Source organism: Kalmanozyma brasiliensis (genome assembly GCF_000497045.1).
Source record: "Kalmanozyma brasiliensis GHG001 unplaced genomic scaffold PSEUBRA_SCAF1, whole genome shotgun sequence".
In the NCBI taxonomy this organism is placed as follows: Eukaryota; Fungi; Basidiomycota; class Ustilaginomycetes; order Ustilaginales; genus Kalmanozyma; species Kalmanozyma brasiliensis.
In genome coordinates, this window is record NW_015961948.1 from 1378573 (window position 1) to 1403438 (window position 24866).

Consider the following 24866-nt stretch of genomic DNA (forward strand, 5'->3'; position numbering starts at 1 on the left):
TCGACCATCACTCAATTCCAGACTCAAGTCGACCCTCGTGGCCACGGAACATGACGTCCGTCCCAACAACTCTCGACGCTACTCACTTTGACGCACACACTGCACCCATCAGCTCCAGCAAGAGGTCCAAGTCACAGCTTAGCTCCTCCCCCTCGTCCCTCTCCTCTTTCCTCAAGAAGGGCTCCCCTATCGTTGCCATCTCTCCACCTGCTCCGTCCACCCACGACATGTCCACTGCCGCCACCGACCTCAACGCGCACCGTCGTGACTGGTCCGGATATTCGTCCAGCCCTGACAGCTCGCCAGACGTCGAGTCGGCAGCGCCAAGCCTCACCACTGGCTCCACCTCTGCATCCGTAGAAAGTCTCGAGTCAGTACAGGATGCGCACCAGCGCAGTCTCACTGCTCGATTTAACGCGGGAAAGGGTGAGGCTCCTTATGGCGCCCTGAACGGATTGACGTACAATGCAGCTTCCATGCAGCCTCCCACCAGCTTCGACAGCAGCCAGGATGGCGCCAAGCTCATCCACTCCGAATTTGGCTACTGTGCCAACCCGGACTACCGCTACACTTCGGAACACCGCCGCGGAGACTCGCTCCCGAATCCTGTTGAGGAGGAACCCAGCTATTTCACCGTGCTCACCACGTACATCAGCTACATCATCCTTATCCTCATCGGTCACATGCGGGATTTCACCGGAAAGCGCCTCTTCCCCAAGAGCTATCACCACCTGGTAGAACGCGACGGCTACGCGGCTCTCAATTCGGACTTCGACAGCTTCTACACTCGTCGTCTCAAGGCACGAATGGACGACTGCTTCAGCCGACCCGTCACCGGCGTCTGCGGCAGGACCGTGGTTTGCCTGGACCGTGTGGCTCTCGATTACTACCAGACTTTCCGTCTGACGGGCGAAAAGACACGTGCTCTCAACATCAGCGCCTACAACTACCTCGGCTTTGCTCAGTCTCACGGTGGATGCGCCGATGCAGTCGAGACGTGTCTGCGCAAGTACGGTGTCAGCAGTTACGGCAGTCGTCTTGGTGCCGGCCACCTCGATCTGCAGACCCAGACCGAGAAGCTCGTTGCCAAATTTGTCGGCAAGGAAGACGCTGTTGTTATCAGCATGGGCTTTGCTACCAACAGTACTACCATCCCCGCCATCGCCGGTCCCGGAACCCTCATCATCTCGGACGAATACAATCACAGCTCGATCCGATTCGGTGCGCGTCTCAGTGGCGCGCACATCCGTCAGTACAAGCACAACAACATGAAGAAGCTCGAGTCGCTGCTCCGCGAGTGCATCAGCCAGGGCATGCCCCGCACGCACCGCCCATGGAAGAAGATCCTCCTCATCGTCGAGGGTCTCTATTCGATGGAGGGCACCTTGGTCAACTTGCCGGAAGTGATGCGTCTCAAGGAGAAGTACAAGTTCCACCTGTACATCGACGAGGCTCACTCGATTGGTGCAATCGGCCCTCACGGTCGAGGTGTTTGCGACTACTTTGGCGTTGACCCTGCCAAGGTCGAGATTCTCATGGGTACCTTTACCAAGTCGTTCGGTGCAGCTGGTGGCTACATTGCCGCCGACCGTACCATCACCGACCGCATTCGATTGACCAACCACGCCAACGTGTACGGTGAGACCCTCTCGCCTCCCGTCCTCACGCAGATTGTCGCCTCCATGGCATCGATCATGGGCGTCGGACGGGATCCGGAAGAGCTCGCCCTCCTGCCGAGCTGGGTCCAGCTTCCTCGCAACCTCCTCGATGGTTCTGAAGGTCGCGAGCGATTGCGACGACTCGCCTTCAACGCGCGCTACCTCAGCAGTGGTCTTCGCAAGCTCGGCTTCATCGTCTACGGCCACCGCGACTCGCCCATTGTTCCTCTTCTCATCTTCCACCCGGCAAAGATGTCGCTCTTCTCGCGCATGATGCTGGACCGCTCTGCTGTGTTGCCGCCTTCACAACGGTTCGCGGTGGAGGAGTCGGACATGTCGGCGGAAGAGCGCAAGCAGATCGAGGACCCTGCGTCGCCGGCGAACATCGATCGCCCCGCCCGACCGCCCATCGTGGTCGTCGTGGTGGCCTATCCCGCAACGCCCCTGATCAGCTCGCGCGTCAGGTTCTGCGTCAGCGCCAGTCACACCAAGAAGGACATCGACGACGTTCTCCGCGCGTGCGACGAGGTGGGATCCTTGCTCCATCTCAAGTACGGTTCCGGTGGTCCCGGTGGCAGATGGGGCGTCGAGAAGGTCATTGAAAGATGCCTGGATCTGGTCCACTGGAACGGCGATGATCCTATCAACTAGATCTTTTCTCCGGAGATGTTTCGCACTTCAATCGCCTTTCTTGTTTACGTACAGTTTGTTTGCAATGTAGCATTCTCACGTCTTCTCTGACCGACTACGAGTGGCCCTGATCTTTTTGAAGGAAGGAAAGGTAAGCAGATGAAGTGCAATGAAGTGTAGGGTGGCGTGAGACGGTGCATGACGAAAGGGAGCCTCCGACTCTCCAGCTAGCAAAGCGTTGGTATTCCAGGTCTGGTGAAACTGAGTTGGCAAATCGAATTGGACTTGCTCCCCCTTGAGATCAGGCACACGAACAATCAGACGAGCAGACGAGACCAGTAGAAGTATGCAATTCACAAGATGCGATTCTAAGAGCACCCAGGCATGAGGAAGGCGACGCTACGACGTCAGCGTTCACTTGCGTGCGATAACGGCCTACCCAACGGCGGGGCGCCTAGTCGACAGCAGTTGAGACAAATGAGGCCTACACCAGCTTGCGGAAGAGCTTCGGAGCGGTGCACTCTTGTGCGCAGTGCGAGAGGTGGAAGAACTCCTCGATGCAGTTTTCGCCCTCGAAGCCCTTGCCCTCCTCGACGCGCTTGGTGCACTCGTCAAAGTGGTGCTTGAGCGGAGCGCAGGCTTTGGACTTTTCGCACTCCTCGTAGATGGCAGGCGCCGGGTCCTCGGGCTCGTCCTCCTCCTCTTCCTCCTCCTCTTCTTCTTCCTCGTCCTCGCCGCCCTCCTCTTTGTCCTCAGACTCCTCGCTGTCGTCGGAAGACTCCTGTGAATGCAAAAAGTGAATGGGATGATAAGGTCAGCATTCGGCTGGATTCCATGAGGATGCCGTGGGAAAGCGCCACATCGATCGATCGGAACTGAGTGCGTGTTTGTGTCGGAGGTGCCGCCTTTGTTTCTGAGTCGAATAGCTTTGCGAGACTGCTAACCGAGACCCAGCAGGAGTCATCATGTATCGGCTCATCCAGTGTGATTCGAAGCGCGACGATCTCCCTGATGGCTCTCACTGATTTGAAGTCTGTCTCCTGCTTGTCTTCGGGCGTGAGATCATGTCGGATGAACCGAGTCGGATCGCGTTTCCTTTGCGGTCTAATCGGCAGGCTCGAATTCCTGCGGGCGCTGGAGTGCGAGCGTTGCGTCGGTGCAGAGGTGCCGTGGCGGCGGTACTAGCGAGGTCGAACGTCGCATCGATATGGGCTATGCTGTTGAGTGCCAACTTACCTCTTCGGCGTGCGCAACGGGCAGAAGCGACGAGAAGAAACTCGAAACCGAGCTGAAGACCGACTCGTCGGCCGAAGCGGGGAGCGCTACTGTGACGGATGAAGATGGCATGGCGGATGTGCGTGTGTGTGTTGTGAATGCCAATGGAACAAAGGCGATGATGGATGAGATGCTGCGTGGGAAGAAAGGTGGGCAGTCGACGATTCAAGATCTCAAATCTGCTCGCTAGTAACAACCAACAAGCCAGCCCGGAGTGAGTGCCGACAACTTGCAAGAAGAAGTCGCCTCTCTCTCCAACCCAACCCGACTCTCTCCTTTGACCTGTAATTCTCGAAATTGCTCTGCACACACCAAGGCGATTACCAATTGCTGCCCTCAACCTGGACGAGCCATTCACGATCTTGAATTTCGCACGAGAGATTTGTCTCTAAGATGTAACAGTCAGTTTGAGTCTGAATCGGCGAGCCCGATTTCCCCTCCACACTGTGAGTCATGGTCAAGCGAGCGAGGGTCTCGATCCTCTTTTTTTTCCTTAAAGTTGAAGCGACCCACAAAGGCGGATCACAAGCAGAGTCGGAGTCGAGGCCAGAAGACCGCGGATGACTGTGTCGGTCGATGCAGGCGGCAGGCGAGACTTCGGAAAAGTCACAAGGACATGTGAGGGCAGCCAGAGCATGCATCGGTCATGAAGCCGTCACATCCGCCCGCCCTTTAAGCGCTATCTTTTGGCAAAAAGTTCGGTCGAATTGCGCAACAGCATTCAGCACCATCCAGCCGAGCAGCAGGGTCCCTTCCTGCCATCCGCGATCCGTCTGCTTGCAACCCACCTCGCCATTGTTCACTCGCGACTATCACTTCTGCACGGTCGTCACAAAGCCTTGACTTCTTCCTCCACCTTTGGGCACCGAACATCGCGGCGATTCTTTCCGACCCACACACGCTCGGACGCCTGACAGTGAAGCATTCATCACGCCTTCGATCTGCTTCTCGTAGCGCAAGATAGCATATAGCCGCATCTCTTTCGACCTAGATTCGCAGAAAGTTCCCACTAGCCCTTCAGAGTACCACCAAGGACGACAGGAGTCTGGCTGCTTCTCCAACATGCGCTGAACAGTCTTCTCCAAATCGCACCAGGCGTTCCCAGCCACTACAAGTCAGAGAGCTTTGAAGCCCACCTTCACAGTCAACTGCAGCGTCATTTCTGACTTGACACGAGCGACAGGATGGACCCGAGCAGATTTCGGTCCCCGTTGGCCACGCCGCAGACGGTGCCGACCCACATGGCAACCACGGCGGCTTCCTCGTCCGCCTCCTCCAAAGCGAGCAGCACCAAGGCGAGCAGCAGCTTCAACCAGATCCTTCGCAGCTTCCGCAGTGGGCGCTCCTCCTCATCGTCTGCCACATCCTTGGCTTCAGGGAATGGCATTTTACCCAGCACACCCTTGACGCCCATCACGACAGCATTACCCACCTCTCGCAATTCATTCGATCCTGCAACTTCAGCGTCAACCGAGCCCATGTCCCCTTACGACCTCAACAAGGTCGAAACTCCTGAAGGCGGCACATACGATGCGCTCTTCAAAGGCTTGCGCCGGCCGCTACCGGCCACCTCGAAAGCAAGGGACGAGGCGGTCCGACAACGTATACCCAAACTTCGTGCTCTTGCAGCGGCGGTGGAGCGTCAAAGTGGTCCCAAACCCATCTTCGCAGACGATGTTCCCCTCGCCGAAGTCTTCCGTCTTTGCACAGCGTTACTGACAGCTGAGCAGCCTCAAAAGCTTCGGATCGAGACATGCAATCTCCTAACCCTCTCAGTCAAGCTAGCCGACAAGCGCGCTGCCAACGCTTCTCCTGCCCTCACAGAGCTTCGAAACGGTGCTCCCGGCTCCCTATCGTCCAAGATCCCAGACAGCGATCAGCCGCTTGCAGCCATCGATCGGGCTCTCTTCTACCGCCTCGTGCTCAGTGTGTCTGCCAGCGAAATCGACGATCACGAAGATGACGACAATACGCAAGCCATACTCGCAGGGTTACCAGTACAGCTCCGTGCTCTCGAGGTGCTCACTAAGGACGGTCGAGACGTCGTGGGCTTCCCAGGTCTCATCCTCACGCTGACACGTTGGCTCGACATAGCCTGGGTCGAAGTCCAGCGTCTTCGATCTCACCTCGAGTCTCTCAATGACGACAACGGCAGGATTGGGCGTACGGAAGTTAAGGGCACTACCGACGAGACGACAGTCCAGCAGACCCAAATGGTATCACAACTCTCTTCCGTCGAGCGAGACGTCCAAGTCTGCTTGCAGCTTCTGACCGGCATTCTCAAGTACAGCTTTGCGAGAATCCCCCTCTCTCATGCCGAGATGGTGATTCGTAGTGCTGCAGAGCTCATCATTGGCGAATCCGCCGCCAACACGCTCACGCTGCCATGCTCCGTCGTCGCCTCGCCGCCCTTGAAGAGCACCACATTGGTCGGTCCGCTGCGCACTTCGGCTGTGCCGACACCAGCCTCACGCCGTTCTCGCTCACGTGATGCCCGTCCTTTGGCGGACGGCTACTCGTACTACGGGCTGGAGACCATCACCCCATCTCCAGGCAGTCACGAGACATCACCGTCCGCGACACCACGCACTTCGAGCCAACCTGTCTCGATTGATGCCGTTACGTCACAGCTCCACGCTTCTGCCACCGCCTCCAAAGCAAAGGTGGCGGACGCTGCTCCGATGACCCTGGCAACCCTTGTACCAAGTCGCGGAGCTGCCGCTGCCGCTGCGTTGTCCGGAGCTGCAACGGATTCTGCCTCTCCTAGCTATTGGGTCGGGCCCAAGCTTCACTCAGACGAGGTCCGCAGCTGTCTGAAATTGCTCGACGCAACGCTTCGATACGGTCATCTGCCGAGTGGATGCATCGATGTGGTCATCAAGATGCTCTGTCGACTGCTCGGCTATTCGCAGATCGATCCTCGCTCTCCCGGCTTCATCAAGTCAAAAACAGACGAGCACGATCCCAATTGGCAACAGGAGGTGTTACCCATCCTTTCCAACATCCTGCGCAGCCACTGCGCCAATGCTGCTATTCGATCAGCGCGCATCATCCTTACAGGGAGCACTCATCCCAACAAAGCTGCGCAGCTGGAAGACCCGGCCGTCTTGGTGGGTGCTGTCCATTTCTTCCGCCTGGCCTTCGCACACGTTGCAGAACAAGAACAGCAGAAGAGTCACGGAGCCGCGCCTTCGACATCGAACAAGGTACAGAAGGAGGACGCGCTTGCCCCCTCCTTGTCGCTTGCCCTCATCACGCCAGCATTACGAGCTGCGTTGAAGCGGCAATGCGACGTGCTAGATTTCGAGGTCCTTCTCTTGATCAAGGATCTGCTTCCTTCCACCTCAGTCGCAGCTGAAGCTCCGACGACAACGGATGCCAAGCGCACAACAGCGGACAAACAGGCTACGCCGGATCGTGTCAACGCGCAAGCCAGCCGAGCCACTCGCGACAAGCTCTTCACGCGCTCCGACTGGGATGCCCTGCTTGACCTGACCATCGAGGCCAAAAGGCATCTGGAAGGCCTCAAGTTGACCGGTGCCCTCTCCACCTCTCTATCGGCAGCCGGCAGTATCGCTGTGTCTGGCGCAGTCTCTGGGCCGCAGTCGAGCAGACCTAGCCACACGTCACCAGTTCTCGCGATCCTCAAGGTCCTCGACAAGCTCAGCATTTCCCAACCGCCCAAGGCCTCGTCGGAGGCTAGGGATCTAGATCACAAGCGTGGGACAGGCGCTGATGAACCAGCGGCAGCTCACTCGCCACCCTGGACGCCCAAGCTGGCGTCGTTCCTGCTCACGCTCTCGCCCATCTTGCCCGATGCCACCGTCTCCAAACTGGTACAATACTACTGGACGCAGCACCTTTGCCTGCCGAGCAATCCGGACTGGCTGCTCAACATTCGTGCTCTTCTGCAAGCCTTTTTCTATCGCCACGAGTCTCAGTCCAAGCCTGACGCATCCGAGCAGAAAGCCAGGTCCGACCTGGTCTCGCTCGTCTTCGACCACGTGTACAATGCCGTGCAGGATCTCACCGCAGAGCGCGACCTATTCATGACCGACATTGTCTTGCCGCTGGCAAACTCGACCCTCTCTTCAGAGACCGATCCTAGGACGGAGGCACTACTGCGATCCGTGCTGGTCCACGCAGCGGTGCTGAGTGGCTCTCAAATTCCTGGACCTGTCGATCCGGATGCCGAAGCTGTCAAGAGCACCGGCAAGGCGGAAGCAGACACCGACTTCGAGGAGGTGTTTGTCGAAGTTCGAAAGATGCTGTGCCGGCTCGCACGCTCCGCGCCTATGCACAAGGCTGTCGCATTCGACGTTCCAGAAGGCGAGGCCGAGCACGAGGCATCCCGCTCAGCTCATGACGCTTCCCACGTCGCCTCTTCCAGCGAGGTGAAAGCACGCAACGCGGCTCTCGATCTCATTGCCATTTTCAACCGAATGGCGTTCAGTACGCCATGGATCGCCAACTCGGTCGACCGAGACGTGGACCTGTCGATCCGTCAGCAATGGGAGAAGAAGACGCGCGCCGGATGCATCGCCATCTTCCGTGATCTTCTCGACCTGCTGCGAGTCAAGACTTCGTCCACCACGACCACATCAGCATCACCAGGCCCTGCCTGCACTCAGACTAGGCTGGTCATCCTCGAATGGATGCTGCGTCTTCGAACAGATCGCCAGCATCGCGTGTATCTCACCGGCGACATTGACGACCTGATTCGTGCCAGCGCCATCATCCTTGGAAAGGGCCCAGCAGAGTCTGACGAGAGCATCGCGCTTGGACGACAAGCGAGTGCGATGTCGCACAACATTGAAGGAAGGTCACGAGCCGTTTCGAAGGTCGCCCCTGCCATGGTGCGCAATGAACGTGAGGGCCGCAATGTCCAGCGCAACCCTGATCCCACCACCAGGTCTCAATCTCGTCTCCGTGAGCTATCGCGAGACCGAGGACGACCCGAACGCAGTGCTGAGCCCACCAAGCGTTCCGCGGCGGATCGAGACCGCAGCACCAGCCAGTCGAGGGCACCGCGTCCGGCAGCATACGACCATCTTTGGCGCTTGCCGCAGACCATCTCGTTCGAGATGCCCAGCATCTCTCTCCGAAGCGACATCATCTACACCTACATCCATCAGCGGAACGACATGGAGTGCTGTGCAGGCAACACGCATCTGCACAGTGACAAGGACAACACGCCGGCACCTGTCCCGGTCTCGGAGTTCCTTGCTGTCGCGATCGAGATGCTTCGCTCCGAGCAGGATTGGGAGGTGGTCTCGTACCTGCTGTGCCACCTGCCGCACCAGCTCAGCAACAAGCATCTCTTCTGCGGACCGAAAGCTCAACTGCAAGTCTTGCTCTTGCGTAAGGAGATCTGCCAAGGGATCCTCGATGATGCGCTGCTGCCCAAAGTCATCTTGCCGGACGATCTCAAGAAGACCGATGTCACCGCCGTGGTCTACGACACACTCGTCACGCTGATCGGCTATCGCGCGCTCTTCTCGCGAGCAGAGCAGGATGAGATGGTGGATGTCTTCATCCGTGGACTCAAAAAGTCGCACACGACGGCACGATCCTGCATCAAAGCATTATCGATTGCCTGCTACGAGATGCAGAAGAGCTTCACGCGCTTCTTCTCCAACATGCTCCTCACTCTCACGGCTGTCCGCTCACACATGACGATGAGTGTGCACATCCTCGAGCTCATCGCCACGGTCGCCCAGCATCCCGCCTGCTACGCCAACTTCACCGAGACCGACTACCGACGTGTCTTCAGTATCGTGCTGCAGTACATCGAGTATCATCAGAGTCCCGAGGCAGCAACGCGTGACGACTACCGTGCGAGCCCGGCATCTTTCTCCCTCTCGCAGTATGTCATGCTGATGGCCTTCTACAACATCTCGCTCTGGTTCGTCATCCTCAAGATTGGTGATCGACCCAAGTATCTGCCCTACATCTCGCGTGGTCTGCTCAAAGCAAACGAGGGGATGGAGGCGTTGTCAGACCAGACTCAGGTGTGCTTCGATTTCTTGGCCAGATTCACGCATTCCAACGCCGATTCGAAGCCCAAGAAGTCCTTCGTCAATCAGCTCATCATGGGTGCGCCGTCGGCCGGCATGGGCAAGGGCAAGGACTCCGCTCGTCACTCAAAGACATGGCTGATGGGCAACGGCTTGCTCACCGTCTCGACAGCTAAGAAGGCGGGTTGGGTCGAGATCGTCATCCGTCGCCCGTCGGGCACTGCGACGATGCTTTGCAAGCTCGAGAATGTGCCGATGGGGATTTTGCCGGACGAAAATGGCGAGAAGGATCAACTTCCCGCTCTGCTCATGATGAATCGGGATCCTGACGTGATGGCATCACCCATGCTGACGGCGCCGGAAGACGAAGCCGAAGAGCTGACAGACTGCGAAGCCAACACGGATGGCGGCCAGGCCAAGAAGGCCGGCAGCAACCTTCGTCGTCGTGTGGAGGAAAGGCTAGAGATTAGCGATCGCTTGCGTGCTCGCCGACCGCTCGGTCCTGCTCAGTTCGGCTTGAGCCCTCGGCCGCGCTCCTCCTCCGACTCGGCGCGAAGGTCGAAGCCAACAACGCTGCTCAGCGGCGCTCTCAGCGAGGAGCATGCTGGCAGCTCGCTCGCCATGCGTCAGGTCATGCATGACCTTTTGGGCTCGGACACGGCTGCCGACACGACTGGTGCCGGCGGTGTACAAAGCGCAGTGGCCAAGGTCAAAGCCACTGCCAAGGAGCCAGAGGTCGATCCGAGCTTCTTTGCTCTGCAGCTGTCGACCTACCCGGACATGCTGCACGACACTGCGCCAATTCTTCTCCCCGATGAGCCAGCCACCGACAGGTTGATCAAAGCCGTAGACCTGACGCCGGTGGTTGACTTCCACAAGATCGGCGTCCTCTACGTCGGCCCTGGTCAGGAGGAGGAAGTGGACATCCTCAGCAACCGCCATGGCTCCCGAGCGTATACGCGCTTCCTGCAAGGTCTCGGCCATCTCGTCACGCTCAAAGGCCAGGAGGACGTCTACACCGGAGGCCTCGATCGGAACAACGACGAGCACGGCAAGCACGCCTATGTGTGGACGGACGAGATCTGTCAGATCGTCTACCACACAGCCACCCTCATGCCCAACGACGAGCGCGATCCCATCCGACGCTCCAAAAAGGCACTCATCGGCAACGACTTTGTGCACATTGTCTTCAACGAGTCGGGCCGCGACTATCGATTCAACACGATCGCGGGGCAGTTCAACTACGTCAATGTGTGCATCTCGCCCATGACGCGCGGCGGTGTCAATCTCGGAGCTGCCAATCCGGAGGATGCGGTGTTCTACCAGGTCACCCTGCAGCGCAGGCCAGGCATGCCGGACTTCAGCCCGGTGGGCGATGGGCAGCTGTTGAGCGCCGAAGCGCTGCCCAACTTTGTGAGAATTTTGGCTTTGCATAGTAACGTCGCCAGCCAGATCTATTTGGATACGGGCGAGGCGATGCAGCCGTACTCGAGCAATTGGGTCAGCAGGCTGGGGCACATCAGGAGGGCGAGACAGCAGCATTTGGCCAAGAAGGCCAAGGCGGACGGCGTGGATCCGGCTGCTGTGGCAGGAGGTGGGATGGCGGTGGGAAGCGCCTCGAGCGAGCTGTACGATTTCACAAAGACCTTTTGAGGAAGGCGAGCAGAGATTGCAGATGAATTATGAAGAACAGGTGACTAGATTGAACGACGACGAGAACTGGTGTGCAGCATCTGCGGCAGCGATCGAGAATTGTGCTCGAGAGACAATAGATACAGTGGCAAAACTGAGAGCGGGTGATATGGACAGGTGCGAAGTGAACAGACGAAGTGGGCGAGACACAGAGCAAGACGAGACAGAAAACAACAAACCCCTAAGCGCGACGCTTGCCCTTGCGGCGTTTGTCACCACGCATCACCTCGAGCCACTCGTCTTCGGCCTTACCGTCGTCCTCGTCATCGGAGTGCGTATCGGGGATGTAGAATCCCTGCATGCACTCGAATCCGCGGCGCGAGTTGTCGAGTTCGGCCTGGGGCACTGCAATGTGCTCGTCGAGGCGATTGAGGTTGCGTCGGACGGTGGGGCGTGCGTTGTGAACATCGCCCGTTGCAAAACGGACGGGCAGGTTGAGATGCGTCACGCGACGCCTGCGATCGACGATCATCGGCTCGAGAGGCCCATCCGGGGTTCGGTAGCACACGCAGACACTCCCACAGGGGCAGTCGGCAGGCCGAGCCTCAAAACGGCGAAAGTCGGGAGGACCAGCGGGAGCAGGACGATTGTGGTACGCCCGAGACTCGCGTCGCAACATCTCTTCGGCACGAGTCTGCTCGGTCTCGAAATTCGGTCGGGGCAAAGCCATCGATGGACGAGGCGTGTCAGCCCGCACAGTCGACTGCTCAGCAGCAGCAACCGCCGCAGCTTCATCGGCGATCCGACGAGCAGCAGTGGCAAAGATCTCGTCAAACGAGATGTGCGACGATTCGGGCTCCACAGGCGCCACCTGGCGGCGTCTGAGCAGGCGGAAGCGCAACAACGCAAGCAACAGACGCGCCAAGAACTGCCGAATGCGACGCAGACGCGTCGGCTCGTCGACTGCATCGCCCACCTCCGATTCGGGCAACCAAGGCCACAGACTCTCGAGCGTGTCGCTCGAGTAGACCCACCACTGCGGCCGAGTACCCGGAAGACCCTCGAGCAGGGCAAGGAGCGAGTCGCACGACGCCCACATGTCGACCGTGTCGTCGGACGCGTTGGCGCGACCGGAGAGCTTGAGCTTGAGGTTGCAGCGCAGCTTGTAGAAGCGCGCGCAGGCGAGAGCGTGACTGATGGCCGACTGCGAGGGGAGGCTACGCAGGGCGGCGTAGATCGGGATCGAGTTGCGACTGGGCGCAACGGGCGTCGGAGGAGGAGGAGGGGGAGCGGGGGAGGAGTTGGCGGGGACAACGAGGTCGATCGGGATGATCTCGTCGGCCGAGTCGGTCGGCTGCTGCTGCTGCTGCTGCTGCTGCTGCTGCTGCTTCTGCGAGGAGGGGGACATGTTGTCGAGATTGTTAAGATGTGGGGGGGTTGGGGGATCGGGGATAGAACTGCGAACTGGGATGCTGCTTCGAATGGGGGAGGATGATGATGGACTGTCCGATTATATGTAGACTGCATAGACACACACGAGCGCTACAGCATAATTCCGCTGTACGAGCCTGCGAATGGCATTCATTCCCTGATGCTACAGCATACCCTGTCATGAGGGCGGTGAGGAGGACGAGGAGCTGCCTGCCCCTGCTGTCGGTTGCATCTTCTGGTACGCTGCCTCCTTCTCCTGGTTGATCTGCAGGTCGAGCAGACGTTTGCGCTTCTTCTCCTCCTGCCGTGCCTCGTCGCGCTCCACGCCGCGATACATGACTTCACGTTCCCTCTCCTGCATGAAATGAACTCCCCACACCGTCAGTCCAGAGACGAGGACCGAGGCGGCGAGCGTGAGCTTGGCGGGTCGAGACATGGGGCTTGCAGATGATGCGATCGCTCGAAGAGGAAAAACTCCGTGCTCAGACGATATGCAGTTGGCGCAACGGCGAGCAGCTCGCAACCAGTCTGCGACAGGGGGATGAGATCAAACGAGTTCGAGGTTTGCCCAGCGGAGCGGTGGCGTCCAAGACCAATCTGATCCGTGATCGCGGTTTTTGAAGGTCCAAAGATGAGAGCGGCCGTGGGAGCGAAATGCGAGCGGCTTGAGGAGGCGAGGTGGCTTGGAGCTTGACGTGCGGACGACGGGGAGGAGGAGATGCAAGGCGACCCGTGCAGCAGTGTCTCAGGCGTCGACCGTGTGAAGATCCTGTGCAGCGCAGCGTCGGAGATTGGAGCAAGATGGATAGATAAGATTACCTGCAAGGTGCATACGATGACAAGGAGGGGATAAGCGAAGATAGACGAGACGAGACGAAGTTGGGTGTGGTTGTAGTGACGGAGGAAGAAAGTCAAGTAAAGATTTCGGAAGTCGGTATTACCAAAGGCACACTTTTCGAGAAAAAGTATTTCCCATTTTCTGGAAAATCGAGTATTAGACCTGGCTGCAGATGGCGGTATGCGAATCGCATTCGAGGTTTTTCGCGCGATTTTTCTGAACGAGGCAGCAAACAGGCAGTACGCGCCAGAGGAAATTCAGAAAATCAAAAATGGGTATCGCGTAAAGTGGAGTGCGCTTAGGTCCCGTGCGCTGAACCTTGCAGGTCGAAGCAACTTCAACTTTCTTGACAGCTTTTGAATTCCATCGCCAAGCCAACAGCATACATCCTTACCACCACAACATCGTCGTCACTTCAAGGAGCCCTCGAATCGTTCAAACGAAGCACATACTCGACGAACAGCATACTCTCTCGCTCGCTCGTGCAATCGTGCCCACCCAGGTCTGGCTGCTCGATCGAATACAAACGTAAATCACATACAAGCTACCCCAGTCGATCCCTCGGGCACTTCGGCAGCGCATACCATGTCGTCAGCACAGCCGCCAAAAGCAGGCAGTCCGAACGACTTCCTCAAGAGCGTCATTGGAAAGAGCGTCAACGTCCGCCTCAACTCCGGCATTGACTACCGTGGAACGCTCTCCTGTCTGGATGGCTACATGAACATCGCACTTGAGCAGACAGTCGAGTACGTCGATGGTGTCAAGAAGAACTCGTACGGCGACGCTTTCATTCGCGGTAACAATGGTGAGTCCTGCTGATCGCGCGAGGACTGATTACAAACGTTTTGTATGCTGATGAACTTTTCTGGATCCTCTTTTTGCCTCGCCTCGCGCCTGGTCCCCTCCGCTCGATCGATCACACTCCTGCTCGCCCGGCCACGCTGGCCAACCCCTGATGCACGCTGCGCACCGCCATCTGAAACCGACTCGCCCCCTCCGAACCTCCTGTCTCACTCCGACTCGATGCAGTCATGTACATCACTGCGCTAGAAAAGTAGGAATAGCAGCGTATACCCGAGCATTTCAACAGGTGCACAGCCTGCTACTTTACGCGCCGCGCTCCCGTCCGGCGCGCTCGCCACTCCTCCCTCCCGCTTGTCCACTGCATGCATCCCTCGCGCCACCCCGCTTCGCCCACCCCCTGCAGATCTCGTATGCGGACCCGGCATAGCGACGAGCGACCGTGGTTTCTTCTGATCCTCGTCGCTCGATCTGGCAACAGGCTGGGAACGGAATTGATGCGGTCCGCATCCTCCTCCATTGATCCGCCTCTTTCCCGTCATTAACACGGCTGATCGAAGGAGAAACTTCGTGCTCTCTCTCAAGCGGATGTGTAACCCGTCCCATTCAGCCCAGGTGCACATAATCGTCTTGGCCCCCAAGACTCGTTCCACTTCTGTCCTGTGCCTCTGAGAAAACCACACAAACGCGGGGGGTGAGAGTCAATGCGTGTATTGGCATTGTCTTTTGTCAAGTGTGCGATTGTAAGACAGCTTCGTGCGTGAGCTGGGTTCAATAGCCTCTAGGTGGACCTCCCGATGGCGGCCTAGCCGGCGCTCTTGGCTCCCATTCCCTGTTTCTATACTCGTCCTCCCGCACTGGCCTACCCGCGCGCATGGCGCGCTCTCGTTCCCAATCCGCTTCGACCTCGCCTCTGCCCGCGTAGCCGGAGGGAGAGGGCAAGTACCGCTCTCCTTGGGCACCATAGGCTGGATCCCGCTCACGATCGAGCGGTGGAAGGACGGGTCGCATGCCTGCACCAAAGCGGTCCGAGTCGCCTTCGCGCGTGTATGGGTTGGGCGATCGGCTGCTGCGTCCTGGAGGGGGACCAGACTCGTACGCGGCGGGTGGGTAGCCTCGACCGGCAGGTTCGCCGACAAAGGCCGGCAGGGGAGCGGCGATCCCGCGAGCAGAAGTGGGGACGGGTGAGCGTTGCGGTGCGCTGTGGTAGTCGGCGAGACGCGGGCTCGACGGTCCGGATCGCCATTGTGTGGGAGGCGGATAATGACCACGGCCGTTGTAGTCGATGCTACCTGGAGGCGGGGGCGATGGTGAAAAGCGGCCAGGAGGTCGGTTGCGAGCGTCGTAGGGTGCGCTGTAGCGAGGGTCACGGCGAGGTGGTGGAGGAGCGCCGTGGTCGTCGTAGGCCCTGGCAGGGTCGTGAGCGGCGTGGTCGGGTGGGCCGTAGCCTCGAGAGTGGACGCGAGCGGGGGGCAGAGGCATAGGCGCAGGGGCCGACGGATAGTTCCGACCTTGCGAAGCGGCCTCGAGATGGCCGCCACGGCCTGGAAAGGGTGGATATGCTGACGATGGTGGGCCCTGCGTCGACGCAGGAGGGGGCCGATGCAGCGCTCGAGCTGAGTCATCGTTGCGCGGATAGGCCGATCTATCCTGGTCGGGGTAGTCCGATGGAATGGTATCCGACATGCCCGGGTGGACAGCGGGGGCGCGGCTGCGTGCCGAGTATTCGTCCATATATCTTGCGTCAGCAAATTCCCGATGTGGCAGCTGCTGGCGCTCGTCCACCTCTCGGCCAGGCCGAGCGTAGACCTCCTGGTCATATCTGGGATCCCAGCTGCGAGGATCGCGGGCGCGCATCGCCTGCTCTTGCTCCCAAGCAGCACGACTGCGTGGTAGAGGAGCATGTGGATCGTATGGCATGGGCCGCATCAGCGCCTCTCGGTCGTAGTCAGCGCGTTCAAAGCGCGCATCGTACGAGTGGGGCAATCTTGAGAATGCAATGGGCTGCGGTACTGGAAGGCCCGAAACGGGAAGAATGTCGGAAGCTCTGGCACGCTTGGGGCTGCGGTCTCGCGCGAGCGGAGTATCTTCCGAAGCGTCGCTGTCCTCCTTGGTCCTCTTGGATCCTCGGCGACGCGAGCGTGGATGCTTGCGGACGCGCACCTTGAGACCCTGCTCAGCAAACGACTTGGACAGCCGTGTCGACTCTTCCATTCCAGGGAAACGCTTGGCTGTGTAGACGTGGAAGGGATCCGAATAGATCGACTTGCAATGGTGAACCGAATGTCCGATCGTCTCGAAAAGGCAGAGCTTGAGCCGGTAGCGTCCTTCAACACGGATGCTCAAGTCGGGAAAGACAAAGAAGCCTTGATGCGAGCCGTCGATGTCCTTGAGGTGATAGAGGCAAGAGACGCATGATCCGCTCGTATACCTCGTCTTTCCATCGTTGAGCAGATGCAGCTCCTCGTCCGTGTCTGCGTTGCAGAGCATGGCATACATGAAGAGGTACGGGTTTTCCAGATACCACGCCTTATCCTCCCATCCATCGCCGAGCGCCGTAGCAACCGGCAGACCGGGTCGCACGCCTGCCGCCTTTGGTGCCTTGGGACCGTGACCTGGCCTCCTCTCGACGGGTGGGGCTACAGGCCCGCTTTCGACTGTGTTACACTGTTGGATAGGTCGGTCGTGGGTGATGACGCGGAGCTGCACGATGGGAGCTGGGTCGATAGGTCTTCGATCGGCCTTTTCGCCTACACCGCACATCCTCGACTGCTTTGGTTGTTCGCGCACCGTCAATTGGTACTCGATGTGATCGCGAGCCGACGTCATCTGCTTGACGGCGACATACTGATACGCTACGCTGCCCTCCGAGGCGCCGACGGGCGTCTGGCTGGAGCTGCTGTCGTCGGTCTTGGACATGGCTGAGCTGCGAGCTGGCGCGGGTGGGTTGGACGACGCATTGCGACTTTCGGATGAGCTCATCCTGTTGCTCGAAGAGAGAACCTCAGGCCGAGCAACGGCAGAGAGGTTAAGGGAAGGGAAGGACACGATTGTGCCAGCGCTGTGATGGGCTGCTATGTGTTCATGCCCGTTTGAGCTGCGTCATTCGATGCTGATGAGGGGGCGACTGGCGATCACGTGCTGATGAATGCTTTTACGAGAAAGGAAGCTGACAAAGCTGAGGGAGGTTGTCGTCTGCTGCACTTGTCTGAGCCAAGGGCAGGATTGAGCAGGAATGTGTGATATAAGCTTTGGTCCAAATTGACGAAAGAGGGAACCGGAGGGTGTGATGGTGGTGGTGGTGATGATGATGATGATGATGATGAGGGGCAGCAAGGGGCCGAGGAGAGGCAGAAAGAATGTACAAGAGCTTCTTCTGCGACTTGTGTCGACGATCTAGGATGTCGGCGCGTCGGGTCGCGAGCTCAATGCGAGATGCGTGCCTTGAAGAAGAGGCCGCTGGAAAGAGTGCACGCCGACCGTCAGTGGCTTGTGGATGATGCCTTGACGCAAGAGCGGACTGTTCATCCAAGATGGATGGGCAGGGGAAGAACGTCGGTCGAGCGGCACGAAGGACGGTGATGCTGAAAGCGGCCAGGACACGAAGGCGATGGTGACGATGATGATGAAGAAGGACGGGAAGGATGAGTGGGCAAGAATGGACGGTGGGAAAGGCAGCAAGTGGGCACACGTCGATGGCTTTGCTGACGGAGAGAAAAGGGAAGAATGCAGAAAGGGCCCCACGTCGCAGAAAAGAGGCTCGTGTGACTTGAGTGAGTGGGTGCGTGTGCGTGTTGTGTGAGACTGATGAGCCCAAGAAGACGGATGGGCGTGTGATACACCCGAGATGAGGGAAAGGAAAGAGGGAGATAGTGAGTTGACAGGCAGGAAGAGATAGATGCATGTGCATCAAGACGCGAGCCAAGCCACAGTTGGCCCCACCTTTGGGTTATTGTCGGGTTTGAGGCTGAGGGGAGCGGGTGAGCGGGCGTAAGGGCGTGTGTGTCTCGACATGAATCAGGCTAGAAGGAGCGATTCCGAATTCCACGGTTCTGGAACCTAACCCGATCGAAAGCAGAAAGAGCTCCGTGTAATGATGTGATGCAGCGAGCTGCAGCAAAGGTTTGAGCCAGTGAGGGCGAATTTAGCCTGACCAAAAGCCGCAAAGGCGTCGAGAAGGTCTCGCTTGGTTCGGATCTGCAGGCGAGCCTCACATGCGAACAGACAGAAAGCAGTTTTTCCCCCAAAAAAAAGGGTCGCTTTCATGCTTTTCAACGGGCAAGTAGCAGGGCGCTTCGGCGTCGTCGGTCAGTCCTGAGTGGGACTGCATATGAGGAGAGCGGGAAGCAGCCGATGATGGCAAACAAACATTGAAGCGCATAGAAAGAAACCCAGACACTCGCAAGCGGTGGACCCCAAGCATGTAGCACGGGACGGGAGCCAGGGTAAGGAGACTGACTGATTGTTCATCCCGGACTGATGCAGCTGACCGAGGTACCTTCCGAATGTTGATGCTCCTCTCTGTTCCTACTGTTGCTACTCCATCGCTCGCGCGAGCATGCATTTGGTCGTGATCGTTCTTGACACGATCTCTTGAGCGTGACATCGTCTTTCGTGCTTCAAAACTCCTCCTGCGATCGCATCTGCTTCAGATGGCCACCACCGACAACCGGCCAAATTTAGAAGACCGACTCCAATCTATCATAATAATAAATGCAGAGGCGGGCAGCGACGGACCCTTTTGGAATTGTTTATTGAATGAGGTCGGGCTGAGAACCGCAGACAGGTCCCAAAGCGATGGTGATTCAAGCACAGCCAAGCACGGGACGGAAAGCACAATAATAACAATGGAGAACAATAGCACGGCCGAGCCAGCGGAATGGGGAGAGACGCGTGAGGTTCATTTGCGCACCCTTTTTCGAAACAAATGCACATTCGACATGGCCCAAGAAGAAGAACAAGCTGAGAAGACCCATTTATAATAACGAAGAATTCGGGTTGGCCTGCGAATCGGCAGTCTGTCTCTTTGCGCCGCCATTCTCCGTTCGCTTTTTCGATTCCCTGGCGTCGTCGTCGTGGCTTTGGCTCGCGTTGGAGGAGCGCGATTGGGCCACTCCAAAAGAAAAAAGTCCGACAGACGGACTCCACATCGCATCAGGTTTGCTTTCAAGTCGACGCTCTTTGCATGAAAGGGCTCTCGCGTCATTACCCACCGAACCAGATCTTTGCTGGCAAGTTCATCTTGGCAGTCAGAGGTCTCGACCATGGAGACTGGACGTCCACCATGGCAAGGCTGGTTCGGATGGCGCTCTTGCGATGCGATGATTCCTTCCACAGGCAATGCATTTCTCACCCTGAGAACAGCGTCGACAGCCAGCAGGAACCGAGCTTGTGTTTGCATGGATCTGGGGGGAGGGCTTCGACCTGGAACGTGACCCCCCTATGCCTCTTTGGGTTGACCGACGAGATGCGGCTTCCACGCGGTCGGTCGTCACCCGCTTTATTGATTGAATCAAATTGAAATTCAAGCTCATTCCCGGGCAGGGCTCCGGGTCTTTTCAACTGGCAAACAGACGCTTTTAGGGTCCGGTGACGTGAGTGGGTAAGTAACCGACGTATCGGATCGTCGTAGCCAACGAGCCCGACGGAATTTCCATGGCAGCTCGGCTGGACGAGGGGGATTTCCGCTCTCGGTTCGCTTGTCTCGGTGGTACCTTTCACCGAGCCGTCTCGCGCGCGCTACTGACTACTAGTGCACCCGAGGCGGCCGACGACAGAGCCGGTCCGATCCTTCCGCAAATCCAAGACCAAGCCGAGCTCGGCAATCAAGGCTCAACGTTGGGAGCCGCAAAGACGGGCATCTTGCATCTTCATTCATCCCATCCTCCTTTCACCATTTGAAAGGCTCTTCAGGGCGAAAGGGTATGCGCGACCGCGACTAGATTCGGGTTCGTAACAACAAACCAACTCCGGCATATGCTGCCCAAATTCGTGGCTTGCGGCTCAGGAACAACCCGCAAACAATGTCCGACGAGAGCGTCTCAATTTTCAGAGGCCGACGACATGCTTGCTCTCCGCAAGGGTGGTGTCAGCATCAGCAACGACGTGAACGGGTCAGCTTCGTACAACAATGCGGGCGAGCTTGAGGGCGTCTCAAGGACAACCGAATCTGAGATGCAAAGACGCCTCGTCTCGATCGCTCACGCTCGTTATGCATAACCGCTGCATCCGCCAACAGATGCGATTCCTCTCGACGGACGACGCGCGTCAGCTTGCGATGTGCCAAGTCTCACGCTCATCTGAACCCTACCACCACCTGCAGCGGAACAGGTCGACGAAAGCGAGGCGGATCCGCCCCGCTTACAAGCGAGCGCATCCTTGGCGTCGGGCTTCTGCCAGTACGACCGGCACGGAAGCGAAGAAGGAAGGTGCATTAACGACTCTCTGTTTTGGCACCGTGTGAGTATCGAAATAGATAGCCGAGCAGGTCGATGGACAGCCTCGTGACTGACTGCTTTAGTTGACTCAAGATGTCGTCCCCCGTTCCGTTTCCGACATCCGTACTCTAGCGAGCCTGCCTCTGTTCCATGTGATTGCTACCCTTTCTGTTTTGCCTGGAAGTCGCAACTGGAACATCGCGTCCTTCTCGGTCACGCCTGTTGGCAGGAGACCCTTTTTCCCCGCGAGCCAAGACCCGCGAATCGGGTGAGTCGGTCTGGAACGTGCTTACCCCTCGAACGTCCGTCGCGAGATCGGCGTCCGTTGTGTGCATCGCTTTGGTCAGTGGCACTTTTGTTCCTGTTGCGCCTGTGACTTTGCCATTGTTAACGTGAATTACGAAGTGCACCCGCTCGGGCAGTCGCGACAATGGAAAACAAACCGTAGAGCCGCCGCCTTGTTCAGGGAGGTGGTTCGGTCGATTCAGCACCGATGGATGGGCAAAAGCTCTGAACACCGAGGTGCCTCGGAGTCCGTTTTTCTCCGCGACTCGGCACCGTCTCTGCGTCGAACGTGTCTCAGGGCAGGTCATAGGTCATCCTGATTGGGACGAGACATCGGAACGGGGAAGCGAGCGCAGTTAGAGCGGAATTCGAATCGAGGCCAGAGTAGGCGACTCACCGAGAGTTCGGTCAAGACGTCTCGCACTTGGACCCAAAAGATAAGGCACTGCATACCTAGTCGATTACCGGAGTCCGCCTGCACGACTGAATTCTGTGCGTGCGTACTCTTGTCCATGCCATCTTTCTTGAAGAGCGACACCGCGCTTGACCACCTGACGCTTCGGGGAGCATCACCGCTTTTCGGAGTTGGTGCCTGCTTTGTGGCCGTGCGACTCAGCGACGAGCCAAAATGCTGGCACGTTGGTCGCGGATCGGGATCGCAGCGCCTCACTTGCTTCCCGGATGGCGCGATGTGCCCTGGCCTGACTTGCGACGTGGATTCCGCACCGCCGTGATGGACGGCTGCTGCGCACCAACGACGTGCATCTGTTTGTCGGAGCAGGGCTCGCCTGGTATTTGGGCCCGCTTCACTTTTCACACTCTAGAATGCAGGAATGCGCCGCGCATGGGGCCTGAAGAAGCCGCGACCGTCATCCAGTCAGTGCAGACACGTATAAGCAATCGCAATCGATGGCGAGAATGTGTCAAGAATGCTGACACATGCAATGCATTCTACAACGGCGGTTATGCAGCCGCACATGGCGACACGTTGAGTACCCCGAACCCTTGGGTTGAGACGCCGCTTCGCGTACCACCTCCGAGCACCTGTACCCGACCTGGACACGGTCAGATCCCTTTCGCTTCGACTTGAGGATGCTAAGCTATGCAGCGGCAAAACCATCATGCGTGTGAAGAGAATTCCTTCTCGGTCACGAGGGGAGAGAGCCATGAGCGGGCCTGGCTACTCTGCCACAAGACCCAATCGGGGCGAGTCTGACGAGATTAGCTTGCAACAAACCTCATCGGCAGATCTCACATCTTGGGCCTCAAGCAGAAGCTTGTCTTGCACACAGACATCAATCAGCACGACTCTACTCGGTTCTACCACAGCAATGCTGGAATGGGATTGTCTCGATTGCGATGTCATCACAGACCGCCCGTCATGTCGCGAGGCAATAGCGTCGCAAAGGTGAGATAGCTCGTGTGGCCACGCATCTGCATATGAGAAGAACAAGATCGAACATGGTCAGTGTTCGTGCTGCTCTCGCCCTGTTGTGAGACGAGACCAACTTACCTCGTAGTAGGGCTTTGAGTAGACGGTGGCGGCTTGGATCGGCTGACTCTGGTGGGTCTGCTGCTGCATCATTCGAGCCTTTTTCTTGGTGACGGCGACCCCCTCTTGCACGCCTCGCTGGTACGTGTCGTTGGCAGCCTTGTCTGACGAGGGAGCAGCTGTTCCGTCGTCTGCACCGTCCTCTTCGTCGTCGTGCTTGCGCTTGAGATCGGCATCAGCCGAGCTGCCTGTCGTGGTCGAGGGCTCGCCCATGCTCGCATCACCCTCCGCATCGTCATCGGCATCCGCCTCGGCCATTGCTCGGTTGGCGCCCTTCGATTGACCTCTGTTGCCGCGTGCCTTTTCGATCTGAATGATTCGTCTCGCCTCTTTGCGCTTCTCCACCATCTGAATGCGCGTGATGGCCTCGTCGATGCTGACCTCGGGACCGGCAGCGGAGTGACTCTCGTGCGTGCGCACCAGCGACTCGAACGTCTCCACATCGGTAAAGCCGTTCTCGTTGAGCGCGGTGACTGTCTTGAGCACCTGCTCGATGCAGGGGGAGAAGCAGCAGATGCGCGTCACCGTATCGCGCCGCAATGCCTGGGCGGCATGTCCGACCGCTTCCCACGGTGCGGGAAGATCGAGGAAGACAGAGTCAGCAGCGTCGGTAAGTCCGAAGCCGTCCTTGCAGACATTTCGATGGTTGAGAACGATCACCCTGTCCATGCCGTGTGCTGCAAACTCGGCTCTGGCCTTGTCAGCACGCGGTTCGTGGAACTCAAAGCTCCACAGGCGGCCGTGCTCTTCGGGGACGTGCGCATCCGTGTCGGGTCGCTGCGCGGTTGCTTCGACTGATGCTGCGTCAGCTTTGGAGGCGTCTCCAGCTTCGACTGTTCCGTTCTCGACCGTCTCGGCAGCATCCTCCAGATCGCGTGGCTGTCCTCTCCCTCGCGATAGGTTCTGCTGCAAGTGGTTGGGCAAGCCCTTCCAGTTCCTTGGCACTTGCATCCCCTCCGCCTTGCTCCGATCCTCTCCATTCGCGACGCCATTCGATCGCGGACCAGCATCAGCACGACCGACAGTGCGAGCAATGACGTGGCTGAAACTGCCCGACCCCGTGCCGGCCTCAATAACGCGACTCCCGGGACCCATGTTGAGCTTCATCGAGATGAACGACATGTCGGGTGCATACAGAATCTGCGTGCGGTGTGGCAGCGCCAGTGTCCACAGTTCGGGTGTCGGTCGAAGTAGGTAGACGTATCCGCGTCCTTTCTTGGAGACCATCTTGCTGCCGTAGGGCATGCCGATCATGTCGTCGTGCGGGAAATGGCCAAACATGTTGGAGACGTGCTCGCCTGGCGTGACCGTCAGCGGCATTGGTGTCTTGTCTCGGGACGCAAATACAATCACGAGATCACCGGCTTTGATGTAGGCATCGTCGACGTTTGCGCTCCGTGAGCTGGATGCCACGCTCGACGTTGGGGGATCCGATGGGATCGGCGCAGAAGTGGAGGTCGAGGCCATGGTGATGGTCCTTGCTCGGAAGCCTCGTCAGCTCTTCCAGATCTAGTGCCGGTGACCAAGATAGCCTCTACGGAGACAGCCGATGAGTTGCAGCGTTGCAGTATGCGAGTGTGACAGCGTGATGGACAAGGAGCCTAGTCGCCTAGTCGACATCACCTTGGCCGCATCCTCATGCCGAAGCAAGGCAAAAAAGTTCAAGCTCTTCTTGACACTTTTTCTGAAGCCAGAGCGCGAAATCCGAAGTTCTGTCCTATCGGCGATCTCAGCTTCGACTAGCCCGATAGACTGTCCGCCGGTCAAAGGCATCCGAACAAGACTCTTTCTTTTCGCTTCGAAGCGGCTGGCCTTCGCAGAGGCCGCGCCAGCCTTGGCAGATGAAGCGCTTCACTCTAAAGAAAATTCATTGAGAGTCGTCACCGTCCGTCTGGGGTCTGCATCCCACAAACGTGACCCTGAATTAAGAAGAAGAAGACCTGGAATATGCAGACGTAAGGTCGAGCTTGCAGCTTTCTACAAGACTTAATGCCGAGCCTATACCTTCGCTAGTCTTTCCATCGCTCGTCACGATCTTTCTCCTCTCTTCCGGACAAGTTCGCATGCACTAGCTGAGCCTACCGCAGTCGACGTCTCGAGAATCGGAACGGAAGCCTACGCTGCTCGAAAAGGAAAGGTCCATCCGTCGAGCCAAAGCACGCCTCTCGTTGCTCCTTGTCTCCCTCTCACGCCCTCGACCGGCTTCAAACCCCCGCGTCCTCGTCAGCCTTCATCTTGGCGCTCAGTATCTGGTTGCCACGTACATCGCCGGCATATCTGTCTCCTTCTCAACTCGGTATTTCATCGACT

At 58.1% G+C, this 24866-nt stretch overlaps 8 protein-coding genes across 8 annotated transcripts; 3 read left to right on the forward strand and 5 right to left on the reverse strand.

Moving 5' to 3' along the window:
* Positions 1-50: 50 nt before the first annotated feature.
* PSEUBRA_000527 (Aminotransferase, class I/classII) lies at positions 51-2309 on the forward strand (the record flags this gene model as incomplete). The annotated part of the gene is made up of 1 exon (XM_016436098.1): positions 51-2309. One exon carries the CDS (start codon positions 51-53, stop codon positions 2307-2309), a length of 2259 nt encoding a protein of 752 aa, XP_016295105.1.
* A 463-nt stretch (positions 2310-2772) lies between these two features.
* On the reverse strand, positions 2773-3635 carry PSEUBRA_000528 (Ubiquinol-cytochrome C reductase hinge domain protein; the record flags this gene model as incomplete). Its single annotated transcript, XM_059464406.1, has 2 exons — positions 2773-3069; positions 3525-3635. 2 exons carry the CDS (start codon positions 3633-3635, stop codon positions 2773-2775), a joined length of 408 nt encoding a protein of 135 aa, XP_059320990.1.
* Positions 3636-4804: 1169 nt separating this feature from the next.
* Positions 4805-11233, forward strand: PSEUBRA_000529 (Rap GTPase activating protein domain protein; the record flags this gene model as incomplete). Its single annotated transcript, XM_016436129.2, has 1 exon — positions 4805-11233. The coding sequence occupies one exon, from the start codon at positions 4805-4807 to the stop codon at positions 11231-11233; it is 6429 nt and encodes a 2142-aa protein (XP_016295107.2).
* Positions 11234-11453: 220 nt separating this feature from the next.
* PSEUBRA_000530 (uncharacterized protein) lies at positions 11454-12620 on the reverse strand (the record flags this gene model as incomplete). The annotated part of the gene is made up of 1 exon (XM_059464407.1): positions 11454-12620. The coding sequence occupies one exon, from the start codon at positions 12618-12620 to the stop codon at positions 11454-11456; it is 1167 nt and encodes a 388-aa protein (XP_059321065.1).
* A 201-nt stretch (positions 12621-12821) lies between these two features.
* On the reverse strand, positions 12822-13079 carry PSEUBRA_000531 (uncharacterized protein; the record flags this gene model as incomplete). Its single annotated transcript, XM_016436148.1, has 1 exon — positions 12822-13079. One exon carries the CDS (start codon positions 13077-13079, stop codon positions 12822-12824), a length of 258 nt encoding a protein of 85 aa, XP_016295108.1.
* Positions 13080-14066: 987 nt separating this feature from the next.
* Positions 14067-14539, forward strand: PSEUBRA_000532 (Ribonucleoprotein LSM domain protein; the record flags this gene model as incomplete). The annotated part of the gene is made up of 2 exons (XM_016436137.1): positions 14067-14286; positions 14511-14539. 2 exons carry the CDS (start codon positions 14067-14069, stop codon positions 14537-14539), a joined length of 249 nt encoding a protein of 82 aa, XP_016295109.1.
* Positions 14540-15053: 514 nt separating this feature from the next.
* On the reverse strand, positions 15054-17264 carry PSEUBRA_000533 (Velvet factor; the record flags this gene model as incomplete). Its single annotated transcript, XM_016436150.2, has 1 exon — positions 15054-17264. The coding sequence occupies one exon, from the start codon at positions 17262-17264 to the stop codon at positions 15054-15056; it is 2211 nt and encodes a 736-aa protein (XP_016295110.2).
* A 5105-nt stretch (positions 17265-22369) lies between these two features.
* PSEUBRA_000534 (tRNA (1-methyladenosine) methyltransferase catalytic subunit Gcd14) lies at positions 22370-24023 on the reverse strand (the record flags this gene model as incomplete). Its single annotated transcript, XM_016436152.1, has 2 exons — positions 22370-22438; positions 22518-24023. The coding sequence occupies 2 exons, from the start codon at positions 24021-24023 to the stop codon at positions 22370-22372; spliced, it is 1575 nt and encodes a 524-aa protein (XP_016295111.1).
* Positions 24024-24866: the final 843 nt, after the last annotated feature.